The sequence below is a fragment of the Dryas octopetala genome, chromosome 9 (assembly GCF_963921425.1).
Source record: "Dryas octopetala chromosome 9, drDryOcto1.1, whole genome shotgun sequence".
NCBI classification, from domain to species: Eukaryota; Viridiplantae; Streptophyta; class Magnoliopsida; order Rosales; family Rosaceae; genus Dryas; species Dryas octopetala.
In genome coordinates, this window is record NC_141374.1 from 13,884,766 (window position 1) to 13,900,283 (window position 15,518).

General features: G+C 37.1%; 2 protein-coding genes across 4 annotated transcripts; both read left to right on the plus strand.

The window, feature by feature from the left end:
* Nucleotides 1-1,022: 1,022 nt before the first annotated feature.
* Nucleotides 1,023-14,493, plus strand: LOC147274428 (Amidase family protein). 3 transcript variants are annotated; one of them, XM_086257466.1, is made up of 12 exons: nt 1,023-1,214; nt 1,349-1,453; nt 1,598-1,822; nt 1,927-2,009; nt 2,104-2,204; nt 2,362-2,485; nt 2,869-3,023; nt 3,110-3,246; nt 3,334-3,504; nt 3,649-3,873; nt 14,196-14,265; nt 14,357-14,493. In XM_086257466.1, exons 1-11 carry the CDS (start codon nt 1,077-1,079, stop codon nt 14,235-14,237), a joined length of 1,506 nt encoding a protein of 501 aa, XP_086113592.1. In that variant the 5' UTR covers nt 1,023-1,076; the 3' UTR covers nt 14,238-14,265; nt 14,357-14,493. The 3 variants fall into 3 exon arrangements, with proteins under 3 accessions (XP_086113592.1, XP_086113591.1, XP_086113593.1); XM_086257465.1 differs by lacking the exons at nt 14,196-14,265; nt 14,357-14,493 and adding exons at nt 4,345-4,581; nt 4,687-4,895; XM_086257467.1 differs by lacking the exons at nt 1,023-1,214; nt 14,196-14,265; nt 14,357-14,493 and adding exons at nt 4,345-4,581; nt 4,687-4,895 and having other exon boundaries at nt 1,674-1,822.
* LOC147274429 (zinc finger BED domain-containing protein RICESLEEPER 2-like) lies at nt 8,532-13,916 on the plus strand. The gene is made up of 8 exons (XM_086256578.1): nt 8,532-9,891; nt 10,001-10,310; nt 10,396-10,502; nt 10,623-10,691; nt 12,171-12,340; nt 12,681-13,193; nt 13,298-13,479; nt 13,579-13,916. Exons 1-8 carry the CDS (start codon nt 8,536-8,538, stop codon nt 13,914-13,916), a joined length of 3,045 nt encoding a protein of 1,014 aa, XP_086112704.1. The 5' UTR covers nt 8,532-8,535.
* Nucleotides 14,494-15,518: the final 1,025 nt, after the last annotated feature.

Consider the following 15,518-nt stretch of genomic DNA (forward strand, 5'->3'; position numbering starts at 1 on the left):
TAGATATGATAGTATTAGTTCAGGCTAATGGTATTACTGTTAGTTAGGCAGTATATATTTTGATGCCTTTCATTTATGTTTAACAATTTGATTATTGTTAGTTACGCTTTGGTAATACATACGCTACATGTATTAGTTAGGCTTACTGCAGCATGCATCATGATAATACATATGATAGTATTAGTTCAGACTAATGGTATTACTGTTAGTTAGGCTTACTAGGCTTACTGCCATATTATATAGGAAACATGTATTAGTTAGGCTTACTGTTTATCATTAATTACACATGCTGTGGGTCCTTGGGGATTGGTTTGTATTTAGGTGGTTGTATAAATCATGTATGTCAAAGTCAATTTCCATCTTCAATATGCTCTCTAGGTTTCTAATCCTCCATAACAAAGCTTTTTTTTTTTTTTTTTTTTGAGAAAATAACAAAACATATTTAATGGTCGATTTCTGTAACAAATGTTTTGAATCATGCCTTTAATGTCCCTGTTAGGATACTTTGATACTTTGGTTTCTCTATCCGTTATTCAACAAATCAGTTATTTTAAAATAACTTAATAAATGATAGTATAGTTATAAAATACAATGATTAAAATAAAATTTAAAAAATAAAAAACACACCCCACTATCCCACTACCTTAAAACGTGAAAAGAGCAGTGGGACTAACAATAAGAACCAAAAAAAAAAAGTAAAAATACAAATAGATAGAATGTATGTCAAAAAATTAACATATGCCCAATACAAAAAAACAAATTCGCACTCGCGATAGCGCTTGCAGAGAGGCTAGTGAAAATAATCAAAAGTGTCATTTTGCCTTCCCCGCTCCTTTCTTTGTTTTTATGCATTGACAATTGAGCAAATTAATGAAAAATAAAAGAGAGGAGTGCAAGTTAAATTTTTGTTAAATAAATTTACCCATCTCTGGTCTCTCTGGTCAGCATCTTTGACATTTTACTACAAAATGGTTGACCGTCAGCTCTGCAAATAAATGAACAATAGAGAAAGAGATCGAGACCAGAGTTTGGCAGCGAACTGACAGAAAACAAGGAAGCCATTTGCATATTCAGCCATGCTCAACGACAACAAGTGCCCTCCATTGCTAAGCGGATGGTGGGCCCGGAGTGCTAGCACTTGCTTCTTGCTTCTAGCTGCAATCTGTTGCCACGGTGTCGTTTCAGATGTTTCCCACCCTCCTCCTGAAATTGTGGTAACTTTTTCCCTTTTCCTCTATATCCATATTCATGTAAATTTGTGTTTGTATTAAATTTTCTCAAGGATATATATATATATATATATATATGTATGTATGATTTTTTTTTTTTTTTTTTGTAATTTGATTAGGAGAGTGACAACCATGGTGTATGTTGGGCAAGAGTTGGTCAACTTTCCCCTCTTAAATGTGCATTTGAGCTGTTTGAATGCTCCAACTTCTTCAATAATACAAAGGTAATTTGTTATTCGCTTATGTATACATCTCGAACTTACAAGCCCGAATTCTCTGTTGATCTTTTTGGTGCTGATATTATTGGTGCGTATATTTTAGATTGACCATGTTATTAAGTTTCAAACTTTTTTCTATATACTTTATAGATGCTGGATATTGTGAAGGGTGTGAAGGATTTCAACATCCCTATAATCAAAGCTAACAGAAAATTGGTTGCTTCAGTGAATGGAGGGTTGCGTGACCCTTCTTATTTGGTATTCAATCCAAAGTGGGGCAGTGAACAAGCTCAACAAGTAACTAAGAAATTCAATTTTCCTTCTCTCTCCGACATACAAAGACCGAAAAGTGAACAAGATATTGCCTTCATGAGTGTAAGTCTCGCTGTTGCTGCAATGCCATGTATGTATATGTGATTTGTGTTGGATTAGTCAAAGGCTATGCTATGCATATAACTTGTTGGGTGTTCATGATTCAGATTCTTGAATTGGGAGAGCTCATTAGAACAAAGCAAATTACATCTAAGGAGCTTACTAGAATTTTTCTGAAAAGATTGAAAAGGTAATAATGGTGAGCTCTGAAAACTCCTTTGGTTTGTTATAATTAATATTCAGGACCTGTTATATTATTGATGCATTTTGGAATAACTAGCTAGGTACAATCATGTTCTTGAGGCTGTGGTGACTTATACTGAAGAATTGGCATACAAGCAAGCAAAAAAGGCTGATAATCTGCTTGCCCAAGGAGTGTATTTGGGTACTTCTCTTTTTTTAATATAATAATGTCATCGATATCATAAACAGTCAGTTTTTCGGCCATCAATATCTAATTATAAGCTAATGTATGTAGTCATCACTTGCATTACTACTGCAATGCTAAAGTGTTGCCTTTTACACATTGACTTTCTGTATAGGTCCTCTGCATGGGATTCCATATGGTTTGAAGGATATAATTTCAGTACCCCATTACAGAACAACTTGGGGTTCCAAGAGTTTCAAAAATCAAGTTCTTCACATTGAAGCTTGGGTTTACAAGAGGTTGTAAAAAAGTTTGATCAGTATTGTAGATTGCAGTAATAACACATATGGCTTAAAGGGAAATTCCAAACCTACAAAGGGTTTTAGAAAATTTGCTTTGACAAACTGATGTGGCAGTTGAGGTGTCATGTCATGCATATTATACCATCCAATCCCTATCATTTTGAATGTAAAATACAAAGTAAATAACATGCCACATAAACTTACACATGAGTTTGTAACAGAAAAAAAGGGTAGTGCTAGACGGACCATATTAACTAACCACATGTATGACAATTGATGTGTTAATTAACAGTTCACCATAATAAATTATGTAATACATACATCAACCGTCACATCATATGGTCGGGATTCACTTATTAGTTGATCTCTGCTCAATATAGGTTGAAGTCTGCAGGGGGAGTCCTTGTTGCCAAGCTTGTCTCTGGATCATTGGCATATGATGACATCTGGTTTGGGGGTAGAACAAGGAACCCATGGAATATCGAGGAGTTCTCAACGGGTTCATCAGCTGGACCTGCTGCCTCCACCTCAGCAGGTATAATGTTCAAACTTTAATCCCTCAGCATTTTCTTGCCTTCCATATGCTTTCCTGTTTTTTATGAGTCTATGACTCTTTCACAGGCATGGTTCCATTTACAATTGGGTCAGAAACGGCTGGCTCTGTCACCTTTCCTGCTGCACGCTGTGGAGTGACAGCATTGCGCCCTACATTCGGCACTGTTGGCCGAACTGGTGTAATGAGCATATCAGAAAGCTTGGTATATATAGTCCCCCCCAAATCTTATTTGTTCATGTCCTTGTTGGGCGCAGTGAATGGTGGCATTTATAGCCTATCTTTTTAACAGGATAAGCTTGGTCCTTTCTGTAGAAGTGCTGCAGATTGTGCAATTATATTGGATGCCATTAGAGGAAAGGACCCAGATGATCTTTCATCAAGAAACATTCCCTTTGATGATCCATTTTTAGTTGACATTACAAAACTCACTGTTGGATATCTAGAAGATGCTGAGATGGAGGTTAGTTGTTGTAGAATTATAAACAATTATTGGCTCACATCCTAATAATTCGATAATCCTAAGGATCATACATTATTCGTTAGTTTTTAATTCTTTTTCTTTAAACTCTTTTATGTGGAGCTTAAAATGGAGTTTTGTTTACAGGTTGTTCATGTTCTTGCATCAAAAGGTGTAAATATGATCCCCTTCAAATTAAATTATACAGTTGACTCTGTTCAAGGTATCTTAAATTTTACCATGGACGTGGATATGTTGGCTCACTTTGACGAGTGGCAGCGCTCAGGGCAGGGTGATGATTATGAAGCTCAAGAACAGTGGCCTACTGAACTACGCCGTGCACGCCTAATTCCAGCAGTAGACTATGTGCAGGTTTGTTCTCTACTTTCTCATGAGCAATCAATTGAGAGGAGCTTGTTATAATCATGCTAAGCATATGAGTAATTCTACATTAATGACATCCTAATTACGTAATGACTAGACAAAACATTTAACCTATTAGGGAATGAGTCGGAAATATATCTCAAGTTTACACATTTCCTCACTTGCGGTCTCATACTACACATGGAGAGGCAGCTAAATAGAAGGACAGATACAAACATATTAGTGTAGCCTCAATTTGCACCTCACTAACCAACAAAGAAATGGGGAATTGAGATTGGAGGTTTCGGACTTTGGATTTCTGGCAAATAAAGCTATGATACCATGTTAGACAACCACATACACCACGCGACAAAGTGAATTCATCTATACTAATGATATATGCGAGTCCCACCAATAGTAGTGATTACAGTACTGAAATTAGGATGTTTTTCTTACCTTGAGCTATAATTATATGTACAGGCACAAAGAGCGCGGGGAAAGCTAATCCGGGAAGTAAGAGAGAGTTTTACTGTTGATGCATTCATTGGCAATGCAACAGATTGGGAGAGAGTTTGCTTGGGAAACCTTGTGGGTATGCCTGTAATTGTTGTTCCAACAGGGTTTAAAAACATATCACATCCACCTCCTACCAACATTACTCGACGAAGAACCACTGTCACCACCGGCATTTATGCGCCTCCTGAGCGTGATCACATTGTAAGCAGCTCAACCCAAGTTAGTTAATACTCTTTATAATCAAGGAATTAATAAGAGTCCGAAATCTATACTAACATGGTTGATAATATTTTTCATGTGGTGTAGGCTCTAGCACTAGCTATGGCTTTCCAATTAGTCACTGATTACCATAGGCAGCGCCCTCCTATTGATGATCTTGGACCAAGTGACCCATTAATCCCAACCCCAACTCCATAGGTAGCTGAGTACCATCTGCAATTTACTTTGAGGTTGATGTAATAGTCAATATATATGTAATATCATGCAGCAACTATTATGAACATTAATTTGAGGACATGGAGGATTTGAAACATATATATGGATAATGCATATGCAGTTTAATCAATTAACTTTACTCCATTTGTTGTTGTAATTGTGACATCATGGGCAATCCCAAGAAAACAGAACAAGAGACTAGAGCCTAGAGGGGTGGGCCACCACAGTCCACACCAAGATAGGGATGGCGAAAATTCCCGCGGGGACCCGATCCGATTAAAACCCTAATGGGGAAGATAAATGGGGCCGAGTTCGGATTCGGGGATTTAGGTGGGGACCCGAGTCGGGGGCGGGGCGGGTATGGTTTTGACTCCCCCAACCCCGAACCCGCCCCATTTACACCAAATATATATAATTAAAATTTTAATCTTAAAAGTGTCATGCAAGGGGATCGAACTTGGCAACTCAAATTTTCTCCCGCAGCTCCTTACCATCAGACTAACAAGTTCTCATGAGTTCACTCTTCCAATTTATATATTTATACACAATTTAGATAATAAAACCCTAAAACCTAAATCCTAAACCCTAAACCCTATTCCCTATACCCTAAACCCTAAACCCTATACCCTAAACCCTAAACCCTAAACCCTAAACCCTAAACCCTATACCCTATACCCTATTCCCTAAACCCTATACCCTATACCCTATAGGCCTATACCCTATACCCTATACCATACCCTAAACCCTAAACCATATACCCTATACCCTATATCCTAAACCTTATACCCTAAAAGCCTAACCCCATAAACCCTAAACCCTAAACTTATTCTTCCAATTTATATACTTATACACAATTTAGATAATAAAATTAATAACCCTATACCCTAAACCCTAAACCCTAAACCCTAAACCCTATACCCTATACCCTATACCCTAAACCCTAAACCCTAAACCCTAAACCCTAAACCCTAAACCCTAAACCCTAAACCCTAAACCCTAAACCCTAACCCTAAACCCTAAACCCTAAACCCTAACCCTAAACCCTAAACCCTAAACCCTAAACCCTAAACCCTATTCCCCCTAAACCCTAAACCCTATACCCTATACCCTATACCTTATTCCCTATTCCCTATACCCTATACCCTATACCCTATACCCTATACCCTATACCCTATACCATATACCCTAAACCATATACCCTATACCCTAAACCCTATATCCTAAACCTTATACCCTAAAAGCCTAACCCCATAAACCCTAAACCCTAAACTTATTCTTCCAATTTATATACTTATACACAATTTAGATAATAAAATTAATAACCCTATACCCTAAACCCCCTATACCTATACCCTAAACCCTAAACCCTAAACCCTAAACCATATACCCTATACCCTATACCCTATACCCTAAACCCTATATCCTAAACCTTATACCCTAAAAGCCTAAACCCCATAAACCCTAAACCCTAAACTTATTCTTCCAATTTATATACTTATACACAATTTAGATAATAAAATTAATAACCCTAAACCCTAAACCCTAAACCCTAAGCTTTATATAAATGAAAAAACATATATTTGTTAAATTATTTTTTAAGTAAATTAACAAATATAAATGTATTAACATATATAAATGTATGTTTGTTAATACGCCAAACCCTAAACACAAAAAAAAGAAAAAACACTGTCTCTGACTCTCTGTCTCTCTGACTCTCTATTCTCTAACTATCTATCTCTCTCAGTCATACACTCGGTCTCTCTCTGACTACGCCGCTCTTGGACTCTTGGAGATTTGGGCATATCCTGTCTCGCCAGACACATGCCATCATCTTGCTTTTTATTGTTTATAGATGGACTCTACAAAAACGACTAGTGGCTCCGGTCATGGTGCTGAAAATGAGGAAAATCAAACAACCTCACAAGGGCCACAACTCACACAGCTTTCACAGCCACGAAGACCCTCAAGTACCCCACAATCATCAAATTCAACACCAACTGAAGGGGGGGACAAATCTGTACCAAATACCATGACTTGTGATTCAACATGTGAAAACTTACGTAAAAGGAGATGTACGTCACAAGTATGGGAGCACTTCACCATAGACCCGGCAAAATTTATCACGACCCGTTAACACGACCCGGAACGACCCGCAAATTTGCGGGTTTGGGTTTGAGCTAATTGGGTCGTGTTCAAATCGTGTAGACCCGATAACAACCCGTTTAGATAACGGGTCGTGTTCGTGTCAACCCGCGAAACCCGTTAAGACCCGTTAAGAATAAGGGCATTTAAGTAATTTTCTACACTTAACAAAATGTCAAAATATCCTAACCCTAATCTCTAATTCATTTAGTTTCCTATTTCACAAAACACTCAGCCGCCTCACCTTATCTCTCTGAGTCTCTGGCTCTCTGCGAAATGCCCAAATGCGATCTGTCGTCTCCATGTCTTAGCCTTTAGCCAGTTAGCCTCCAATCCTCCATGTCTCCATGATCCATCATTCCATCAGCCTCTTTGCCTCTTAGATTGTCTCCCTCAGCCTTAGCCTCCAATCTCCATGGACCCTTAGCCTTCATCGACCCAGCTGCCAGCATCTCTCCTTTTCTCTTCTTATTCCTCTGCAATCGACCTCACACAGAGCTGCACAGACTCTGCCTCCACCGACCCAGCATCGTCGTCTCAGCCTCCATTGACATCGATCCAGCTGCCCTCTCTCTCTTTCTCTTGTCCCTCCCTCTGCGATCTCTCACTCTGCAAGTCTACAATCGACCCTTAGTCTCTGCGAGCTGCACACAAGAATCTTTCTTCCTCTCTCTGCGATCTCTCCCTCTCGAGTCTCTTGCTGTCTTGTTCTCTGCCGCGAACTGGGATCGCTTGCCAGCTAGGTCAGATTGGAGCAACTTTTTTTTGAGAAAATATTACCCATATTCGGGGACAAGGGGCGGAACGAGTCGAACGACCTCTCGATCTACTTACTGCAGCCCAGGAATAAAAACGTCGTCGTCTCGACCCTCAGCCCGACTCAAAGCCTCAAAGCCTCAAAGGTACTCTGAATTCCGAAACCCCTTTTTGTGGCTAATATTTTAAATTTTCTAAGCAGGATTAAATATGTTTGATTTCAAGCTGGTTGAATGTGCAAATTTGCGATAGTCATGGCTAATAGGCTTATGTTATTAGCATCATTTATAGGTTTTATGACTCTTCCTGTGAACTTCAAAGAAAAATATGTTACATTATGGATCTTAGTCATCACAATATTATACCAGCTTTCAGTACTTTGCTAAGGCCATCAAATATAAATCTATACTGAAACAGGAACTTGGCTGACTTGCTAAATGCTTTGTTTTCCTCTTTTGTTATTCTGAAATCTGAATCATAGGATGCTTTATTTTTATATATAACTAGCTTATTAAATGTTCAATGCAGATGAATCCTAGTCCTACAAGTAATATTGTTGAGGAGTCTGGTGAAGTTTCAGTGAGAAACAATGTGGGTCAAAGTGCTGAACATGTAGAAGATACAGCAGATAAAAGCCCTACAAAGAAAAGGGCAAGAGGCATGGCAGTAGGTAAGCGTAAATTAAGATCTCCTGCTTGGACTTTGTTTGAACCATTGCCTATGGAACCAAATAAAAAGAAGCGTGCTAAATGTAGACAATGTGGTGTGATATATATATATATATGTTATAGTCAATGTGGGACGGGTAATATGTTGAGTCACATGAAAAATTGTCCTAAGAAAACACATGGTGATTTGCAGCAATTAATGTTATCACAGTCTGGATTGCGTTCCCCAAAATTTGATCATGAGAAATTTAGAGATTTATTGATAGAAGCAATTATCAAACATGATTTACCTTTTAGCTTTGTTGAATATGAGGGCATTAGAGCTTTATTTGCATATATATCTCCTGATATCAAGCTGCCTTGTAGAAATACTGTTAAGGCATGTGTTTTAAGGATGTTCAAAAGGGAAAAACTTAAACTTGGTAATTTGTTAAGTATGGTTCCAGGAAGGATTTGCTTAACATCTGATTTATGGACCTCTTTGACCACTGATGGATACCTAACTCTTACAGCCCATTTTGTTGATCAAGAATGGAGATTGCATAAAAGGATTTTAAACTTTTGTCATATGCCCCCTCCACATACTGGTGTTGCTTTGTGTGAAAAAATTAACTCATTATTGACTGATTGGGGGATTGAGAAGAAATTATTTTCTATTACTTTGGATAATGCTTCTGCAAATGATTGTTTTGTTGATCATTTGAAAAATCAATTGAACTTTAGAGGTCTACTATTAATGAATGGTAAATTCTTTCATGTTCGCTGCTGTGCTCACATTTTAAACTTGATAGTTCAAGAGGGACTTAAAGAAATTGATCCCTCTGTTTTAAAGATTCGTGAATGTATCAAATACATAAGGGGTTCAGCTGGGAGGAAACAAAAGTTCTTTGAATGTGTTGCACAAGTAGGGATAGCAGGTAATAGGAGAGGCTTAAGACAAGATGTGCCTACTAGGTGGAACTCAACCTATACCATGCTTGACAGTGCACTTTTTTATCAGCGTGCTTTTATCAATCTAAGATTAAGTGATTCAAGTTTCATTTTTTGCCCTTCTACAGAAGAGTGGGATAAAATAGGAAAGATTTCAAAATTTTTGGGGTATTTTTATGAAGTTACTTGCTTATTTTCTGGAACAAAGTACCCCACATCAAATTTGTTCTTTCCTAAAGTGTTCATAATCCAACACAGTATCAAAACAGACATGGAAGATAGGAATGATTTCATGAGAAGGCTGGGAACTTCTATGAACTTAAAGTTTGAAAAGTATTGGTCATATTACAGTTTAATTCTTGCAATTGCAATTATTTTGGATCATCGTTATAAATTGCAGTTTGTAGAATGGGCTTATACCAAGCTTTATGGTCAAGATTCTTATGAATTCAAACGTGTTAGTGACACCTTGTCTTCTCTTTTTGATTTGTACATGGAAAATTTGTCACATCTTGTTAATTCAAATCGTCCAAGGAATGAGACAGCTAGTCACACGGAAGATGGAGACACCATCTTTGAGGTAATTGCTGGTTTTTTTTATATAATTCATAATTGCTTGTTTGATAATTGTTTATCTTTTTTTATAAGTGCTTGTTTGATAATTTCATGTTTTTTATAATCCTTTGTAGGATTTTGATAATAGTTATAACAGTGGTGTAGCTTCAAGTACAAAAATTGAATTGGATAAGTATTTTGATGAAGAAAGGCTAGACAGAAAGCAAGAGTTAGATGTTCTTTCTTGGTGGCAAATGGAGCAATTTCGTTATCCTATTCTTTCTAATTTAGCTCGTGATGTGCTAACAATTCCTATTTCCATTGTTGCATCCGAATCAGCCTTTAGTATTGGTGGTAGAGTACTAAATCAATATCGCAGTTCATTATTGCCTGAAACTGCTCAAGCTTTGTTATGTACTCGAGATTGGATTTTTGGCAAGGGAGGTAAATTTTACATACCATTATACTGTTATGTTCTTTTATTCTCATAAAGTTATATTTGTAATTAGTGTTTTTTTTTTATGTTTAGTGTTTGATAGAGAACATGCTGACTTGGAAGTACTTAGTGAAGATGTTTTCAATTTGACCATTGAGGATAGTGGAAGCAGATCTGAACAGTGTTCTAATACCATTTCTGTTGATGATTGATGAAAGGTGCTGTATTTTTATTGTTGTAGCTGTAATTTATATGTATTTCTGTTTGCATTTGATTGCACAATATTATGGAACTGACAATGTTGATATGGAAAAATATAGAAACATACATTATCATTAGTTTTTAGAAGAGCCACTATAAAGATTCTTGATTTTGATTATGTGGATATGGTACTCCTGATACCGTCACTATGAAGCAATTGGTATATAGTGGCTTGGAACCATCTTCCACCATTGTTTTGGTAAACCACCATTTTGGCACAGTATGTATATAACTGAAGATTCGAACTGGCTAATAAGTGAAATCATATGGATGCATCCTTAAGTAATCCTATTAATTTGTTGTGGTGACAATGTTAACTGATTGCATTTATCTGCTCTTGATTGTTATACCAACTCCGAGGCCCTGAATCTGCAGATTAGACACTAACTGGTGACCTCTCTGGCTCTCTATTTGAATCATTTAAATCTACTAGTTATAAATTCTTGTGGATATATATAATAAGGAAAGTAGTTATACACAGGCTCCCCATCATGGGTGTTGAGGATCATAATTCTCATTTTCTTTATAAAATAATCACATATATTCTTAGTTCTTATTATAGGGCACTGTAATTGTAAGTAAAACTATTAAAAGTTTGGTCTTTCGGGAGAGCTGATCTATATGAATGTTTTGTTCCCTTCTACTTATAGGCTATGTGAGCTTTGTTGCTGCTGTGAATAAGTTAGTTAAGATCTCTTTGATCTCATTCCAATCTTTTCTTCTAAAACTGGAAATTGTTATTAGGTGTCATTGTGATGTGTCAACATAATTTGCACCACCTCATTAAGACATTGTCTTGCTACGCAGCCACTGAATACTGTATTGTAATTCTTTTATGCTACTCTTCCTTGTCTAAAGAACCAAATGTCTTGCAGGTATCACTCCCTTTGTGTGGCAATGTGGCATTAATCATTAATTGAAGTTCTTGGTGTGGCAATGTGGAATTAATCATTAATTGAAGTGGTGTTCTGTTTATGGCTGGAAGATTGTGTTAGAGAATTAGAGAATTAGAGAATTTTGTTTCACCTTGAAGTATTGTTCTGTAACTCTGTAAGACTTTAACTTCTGTTTTAGGGGAGAATTAGAGAATTTTGGGCTGTTTATTTTGGAACATTGTGATAAATTTTGGTTTTGGCTGTTTATTCATTTTGGAACATTCTATATATGTATTGAATTTTGTTTTGGGCTGTAATTTTTGGCTGTTACTTATTTTGGAATATTGCATGAATGGAATTTTGGGCTGTAATTTTTGTAAGTATTGTAAGATATATATTAATTGTAATTTTGTTTAAAAAATATTAATTTTCTTAACGGGTAGAACGGGTCGTGTCGTGTTTATTCGTTTTAATTCGTGTCGTGTTCGTGTTGGGGGTTTTGTCACCCGTTACTTAATGGGTCGTGTCGTGTTAACCCGTTAATCTTAACGGGTCGTGTCGTGTTTGACCTGAACCCGCAAAAAACGACCCGTTTGCCAGGTCTACTTCACCAAACGTATTGTTGCCGGCAAAATGAAAGTTGTTTGCAATCATTTTAGTGGGATGCTAGGAGGGAATAGCAAGAATGGGACAAAACATTTACATGATCACATCAAATGTTGTCCTATGAAGAGACAAAGAAGCATATCACAATCAATCTTGAATCCTACAAGAAGTGGTGATGGGAGCTTTAAACTTGGTACGTATAATTTTGACCATGACAGTGCAAGGAAGGAACTTGGTGTTATGATTATTATCCATGAGTATCCAATGTCCATGGTTGATCATGTTGGGTTTAAAAGGTACTCCCAAGCTTTACAGCCATTATTTAAGGTTCATTCTCGGAATACTATTAAGAGTGACATCTTCAAGATTTTTGAGTTTGAAAGCAATAAAACAATGAAGCTCTTGGATACTAATGAAAGTAGAATTTCCGTTACTACAGATATGTGAACATCTAGCAATCAAAAAAGGGGATTTATGACTGTCACTACTCACTTTATTGATGATTATTGGAGGTTGCAAAGTCGTCTTGCGAGGTAAATTTATTTAATTATTTGCTATAATTTTTTTAATACGTTATGAATCTATGATGTAATCAATTCACTAATTTTTCTTTTAATTTGAATGATTTTTTGGTAGGTTTGTATATGTACCTAGTCCACACACTGCGGAGGTACTTGCGGATGTTTTGGTGGATTGCTTGTTGGAATGGAATCTCGATCGTAAGGTATCCACTTTGACGGTAGATAATTGCACAACCAATGATGCCATGATTGATATAGTTTTGGGGAAGTTGTCTTCTAGTTCACTTTTGTTGCAAGGACGCTTTTTTCACATGCGTTGTTGTGCGCACATTCTAAACTTGGTGGTGAGGGATGGGTTAGATGTTATAAAAGAGAGCATTAAAGTTATTCGGTCTAGTGTTGCATTTTGGACCGGAACTCAAAAGAGAGAAGAAAAGTTTATCGAGGCGGCTCGACAATTAAGATTGTCAAGCACTAAAAAGTTGGAGCTTGATTGCAAAACTAGATGGAACTCTACATATTCCATGCTTACCACTGCATTGGAATATAGAGATGTTTTTCCACGGCTGAAAATGCGTGAGTCTCTATACAAAAAGTGCCTAGTGAAGAAGATTGGTCAAAGACAAAGGTGCTAGCTGAAAAATTGAAGCTTTTTAATGATGTGTCTGACTTATTTTCATGGTCCAAGTACCCTACTGCCAATCTTTATTTTCCAAATATTTGCAAGATTAGGTTGGCAATTGAACAGTGGGTTTTGTCAGATGTGACTGAGGTGAAGGAAATGGCATCAAATATGCTATCAAAGTTTGAGAAGTATTGGAATACTATGCATGGCTTGATGGCAATTGCAAGTATCTTGGATCCAAGGTATAAGATGATGTCCGTTGAGTTCTATTTCCTAAAAATCTATGGAGGCACATCTTTTCTTAAGATTGAGGAAGTTAAAAAGTTATTGTATGACTTTCTTGGAGAGTATTAACAAAAACCTAGTCAAAGTCATCAATCTTCTCAAGATTCTAATGCTACTGCTACTGTTTCACAAAATGTTACACCTGAAGTTGATCAAGAGTTTCTTGAGTATTTGGCTATTTCTAGTAGCACTCACAGTGTGAGGTCACAGTTTGACCAGTATCTAGAAGATTCTCTTATACCATTGAATGCTGATTTCGATATATTAGTTTGGTGGAAGACAAATGGGGTCAAATATCCAAAATTACAATTGATTGCTAGAGATATTTTGGCTATTCCAGTTACTACAGTCGCTTCAGAATCAGCATTTAGTACAAGTGGCAGAATTGTGAGCCCTCATCGTAGTCGGCTTCATTCAAATACCATCGAGGCCTTGATGTGAGCCCTCATTGTAGTCGCTTCAGAAAATTGTTTTAAGGTTTGCTAATTAATTTGTTTTAAGGTTTTCTAATAATTTTTTTGTTTTTGTTTTATGATTAGAATCAAACCCGAATGAGGTAGAAGTCATGGAATCTGAAACTTGTGTTTCAACTAATGTTGATTCTAACATGGAGTGTGACTATTCTCACTCATATCTATTTAGCAACTCATGATTGAATCACTTGATGGTTTAATTAATGAAGTGTGACTATTCTCACTTTATTTTGTTTTGATTGTTTAGGTTTCTTGTCTTGAGCAGGAGAATAGCTCATTATATGATTAAAATGTAAACCTTTATGAAGTGGCCTAAGGTATTAGTATGTTTAATCTTTTATTACATTTCTCTTGGTTCAGCAGCCAGCAGGTGGTTACAATTTTACAATCATATCTCTCTTGGTGCAGGTTTGCAAGTTTGCAACACATTTTGTGATCTTGAAGAATCAAGCATACTCCAACCATATATGAGTGATGTACTGATGCCATAAAGGAAATATCTAAAGCATGTTTGAAGCTTGATGCCATAGATGTGTTTTCTTATGAATTGATGGATGTATTTAGTTTTATGCATTTATGGACTATTAGAACATTAATTCGTTAGTTTGATGCATTGAAACATTAATAGCAGTTCTGCAACTCTGCAAGTTTGATATGTATTATGTTAAGCAAGTTTGTATTATGTTAAGCAAGTTTGTATTGAATCTATTGATAGCGGTTTGTATTGATATGTTCAGCAGGTTTGAATTGAATATTACTGCGGCAGTAGCAGGTTTGTAATGCTTATTGATAATTTGATATGCATTCTGGGGGGGGGGGGGGAAATGGTTGGGGCGGATTCGGGGAAGCCACTCCCCGGCAGGGTCGGGGACGGGGAATCCCCGTTTACAAAGTCGGGGATTTGGGGCGGATTCAGGGATTCAAATAATTTCGGGGTTGGGGGATGGGGGTGGCACCCCCAGCCCCGCCCCGCCCCGTTGCCATCCCTACACCAAGAGGAAGACATGCAGGAGTACAAGTGTCCGTCCCATGCATTATGGGGGTGGCCACGTAGTGATAGTGGTGGTTAATTTCCTTATTCGTGGGGCAGTTTCTTTGGCTATTGTTCTTAGCTTACCAGTCCACAGTCCATACCCTTTTCCCTCCTCCTCTGTACACTGCACTTTAATTTGTCCAATATTCGACCACCACACTATTCTCACTCTCGCCCAAGCTTTCTCAAAAAATGGCCGGGAACTCTCTCTCTCTCTCTCTCTCTTTCCTCCTCTTGTTTGCTTACCTAGTCTTTAGACGTTCAATAATTTTGTGCAATGGAAATTTGTTCTAAACGGCCTTTGAGTAAAAGAAAAGAAAAAGACAAAAAAAAAAAAAAAAGGTTTATGTAGTCCTTTTAAGACATGCAGAAGGTAGATAGTGAAGGAAATTGAAGTGTTATCAGTGAAATCCTACTACTTCCTCGGGACATCTTTCGTTTGGCTTTTAAATTTTGGTGATTTTCTCCCCTAAAGAGTGAAGAGTGAATTGGAGATGATTGACATCCAATAGGCCTCTGAAAGAAATAGAACTGTAA

Excerpts from the sequence above, each read along its gene's own strand:
- LOC147274428 (XM_086257465.1), top strand. The coding sequence starts at position 1,077 with ATGCTCAACGACAACAAGTGCCCTCCATTGCTAAGCGGATGGTGGGCC. Across the intron at positions 3,024-3,109 it reads TGCTGCCTCCACCTCAGCAG|GCATGGTTCCATTTACAATT; the intron begins GTATAATGTTCA and ends ACTCTTTCACAG. Across the intron at positions 4,582-4,686 it reads CTCCTGAGCGTGATCACATT|GCTCTAGCACTAGCTATGGC; the intron begins GTAAGCAGCTCA and ends CATGTGGTGTAG.
- LOC147274429 (XM_086256578.1), top strand. The coding sequence starts at position 8,536 with ATGAAAAATTGTCCTAAGAAAACACATGGTGATTTGCAGCAATTAATG. Across the intron at positions 12,341-12,680 it reads GATCATGTTGGGTTTAAAAG|GTTTGTATATGTACCTAGTC; the intron begins GTACTCCCAAGC and ends ATTTTTTGGTAG. Across the intron at positions 13,480-13,578 it reads TTTCCTAAAAATCTATGGAG|ATTCTAATGCTACTGCTACT; the intron begins GCACATCTTTTC and ends AATCTTCTCAAG.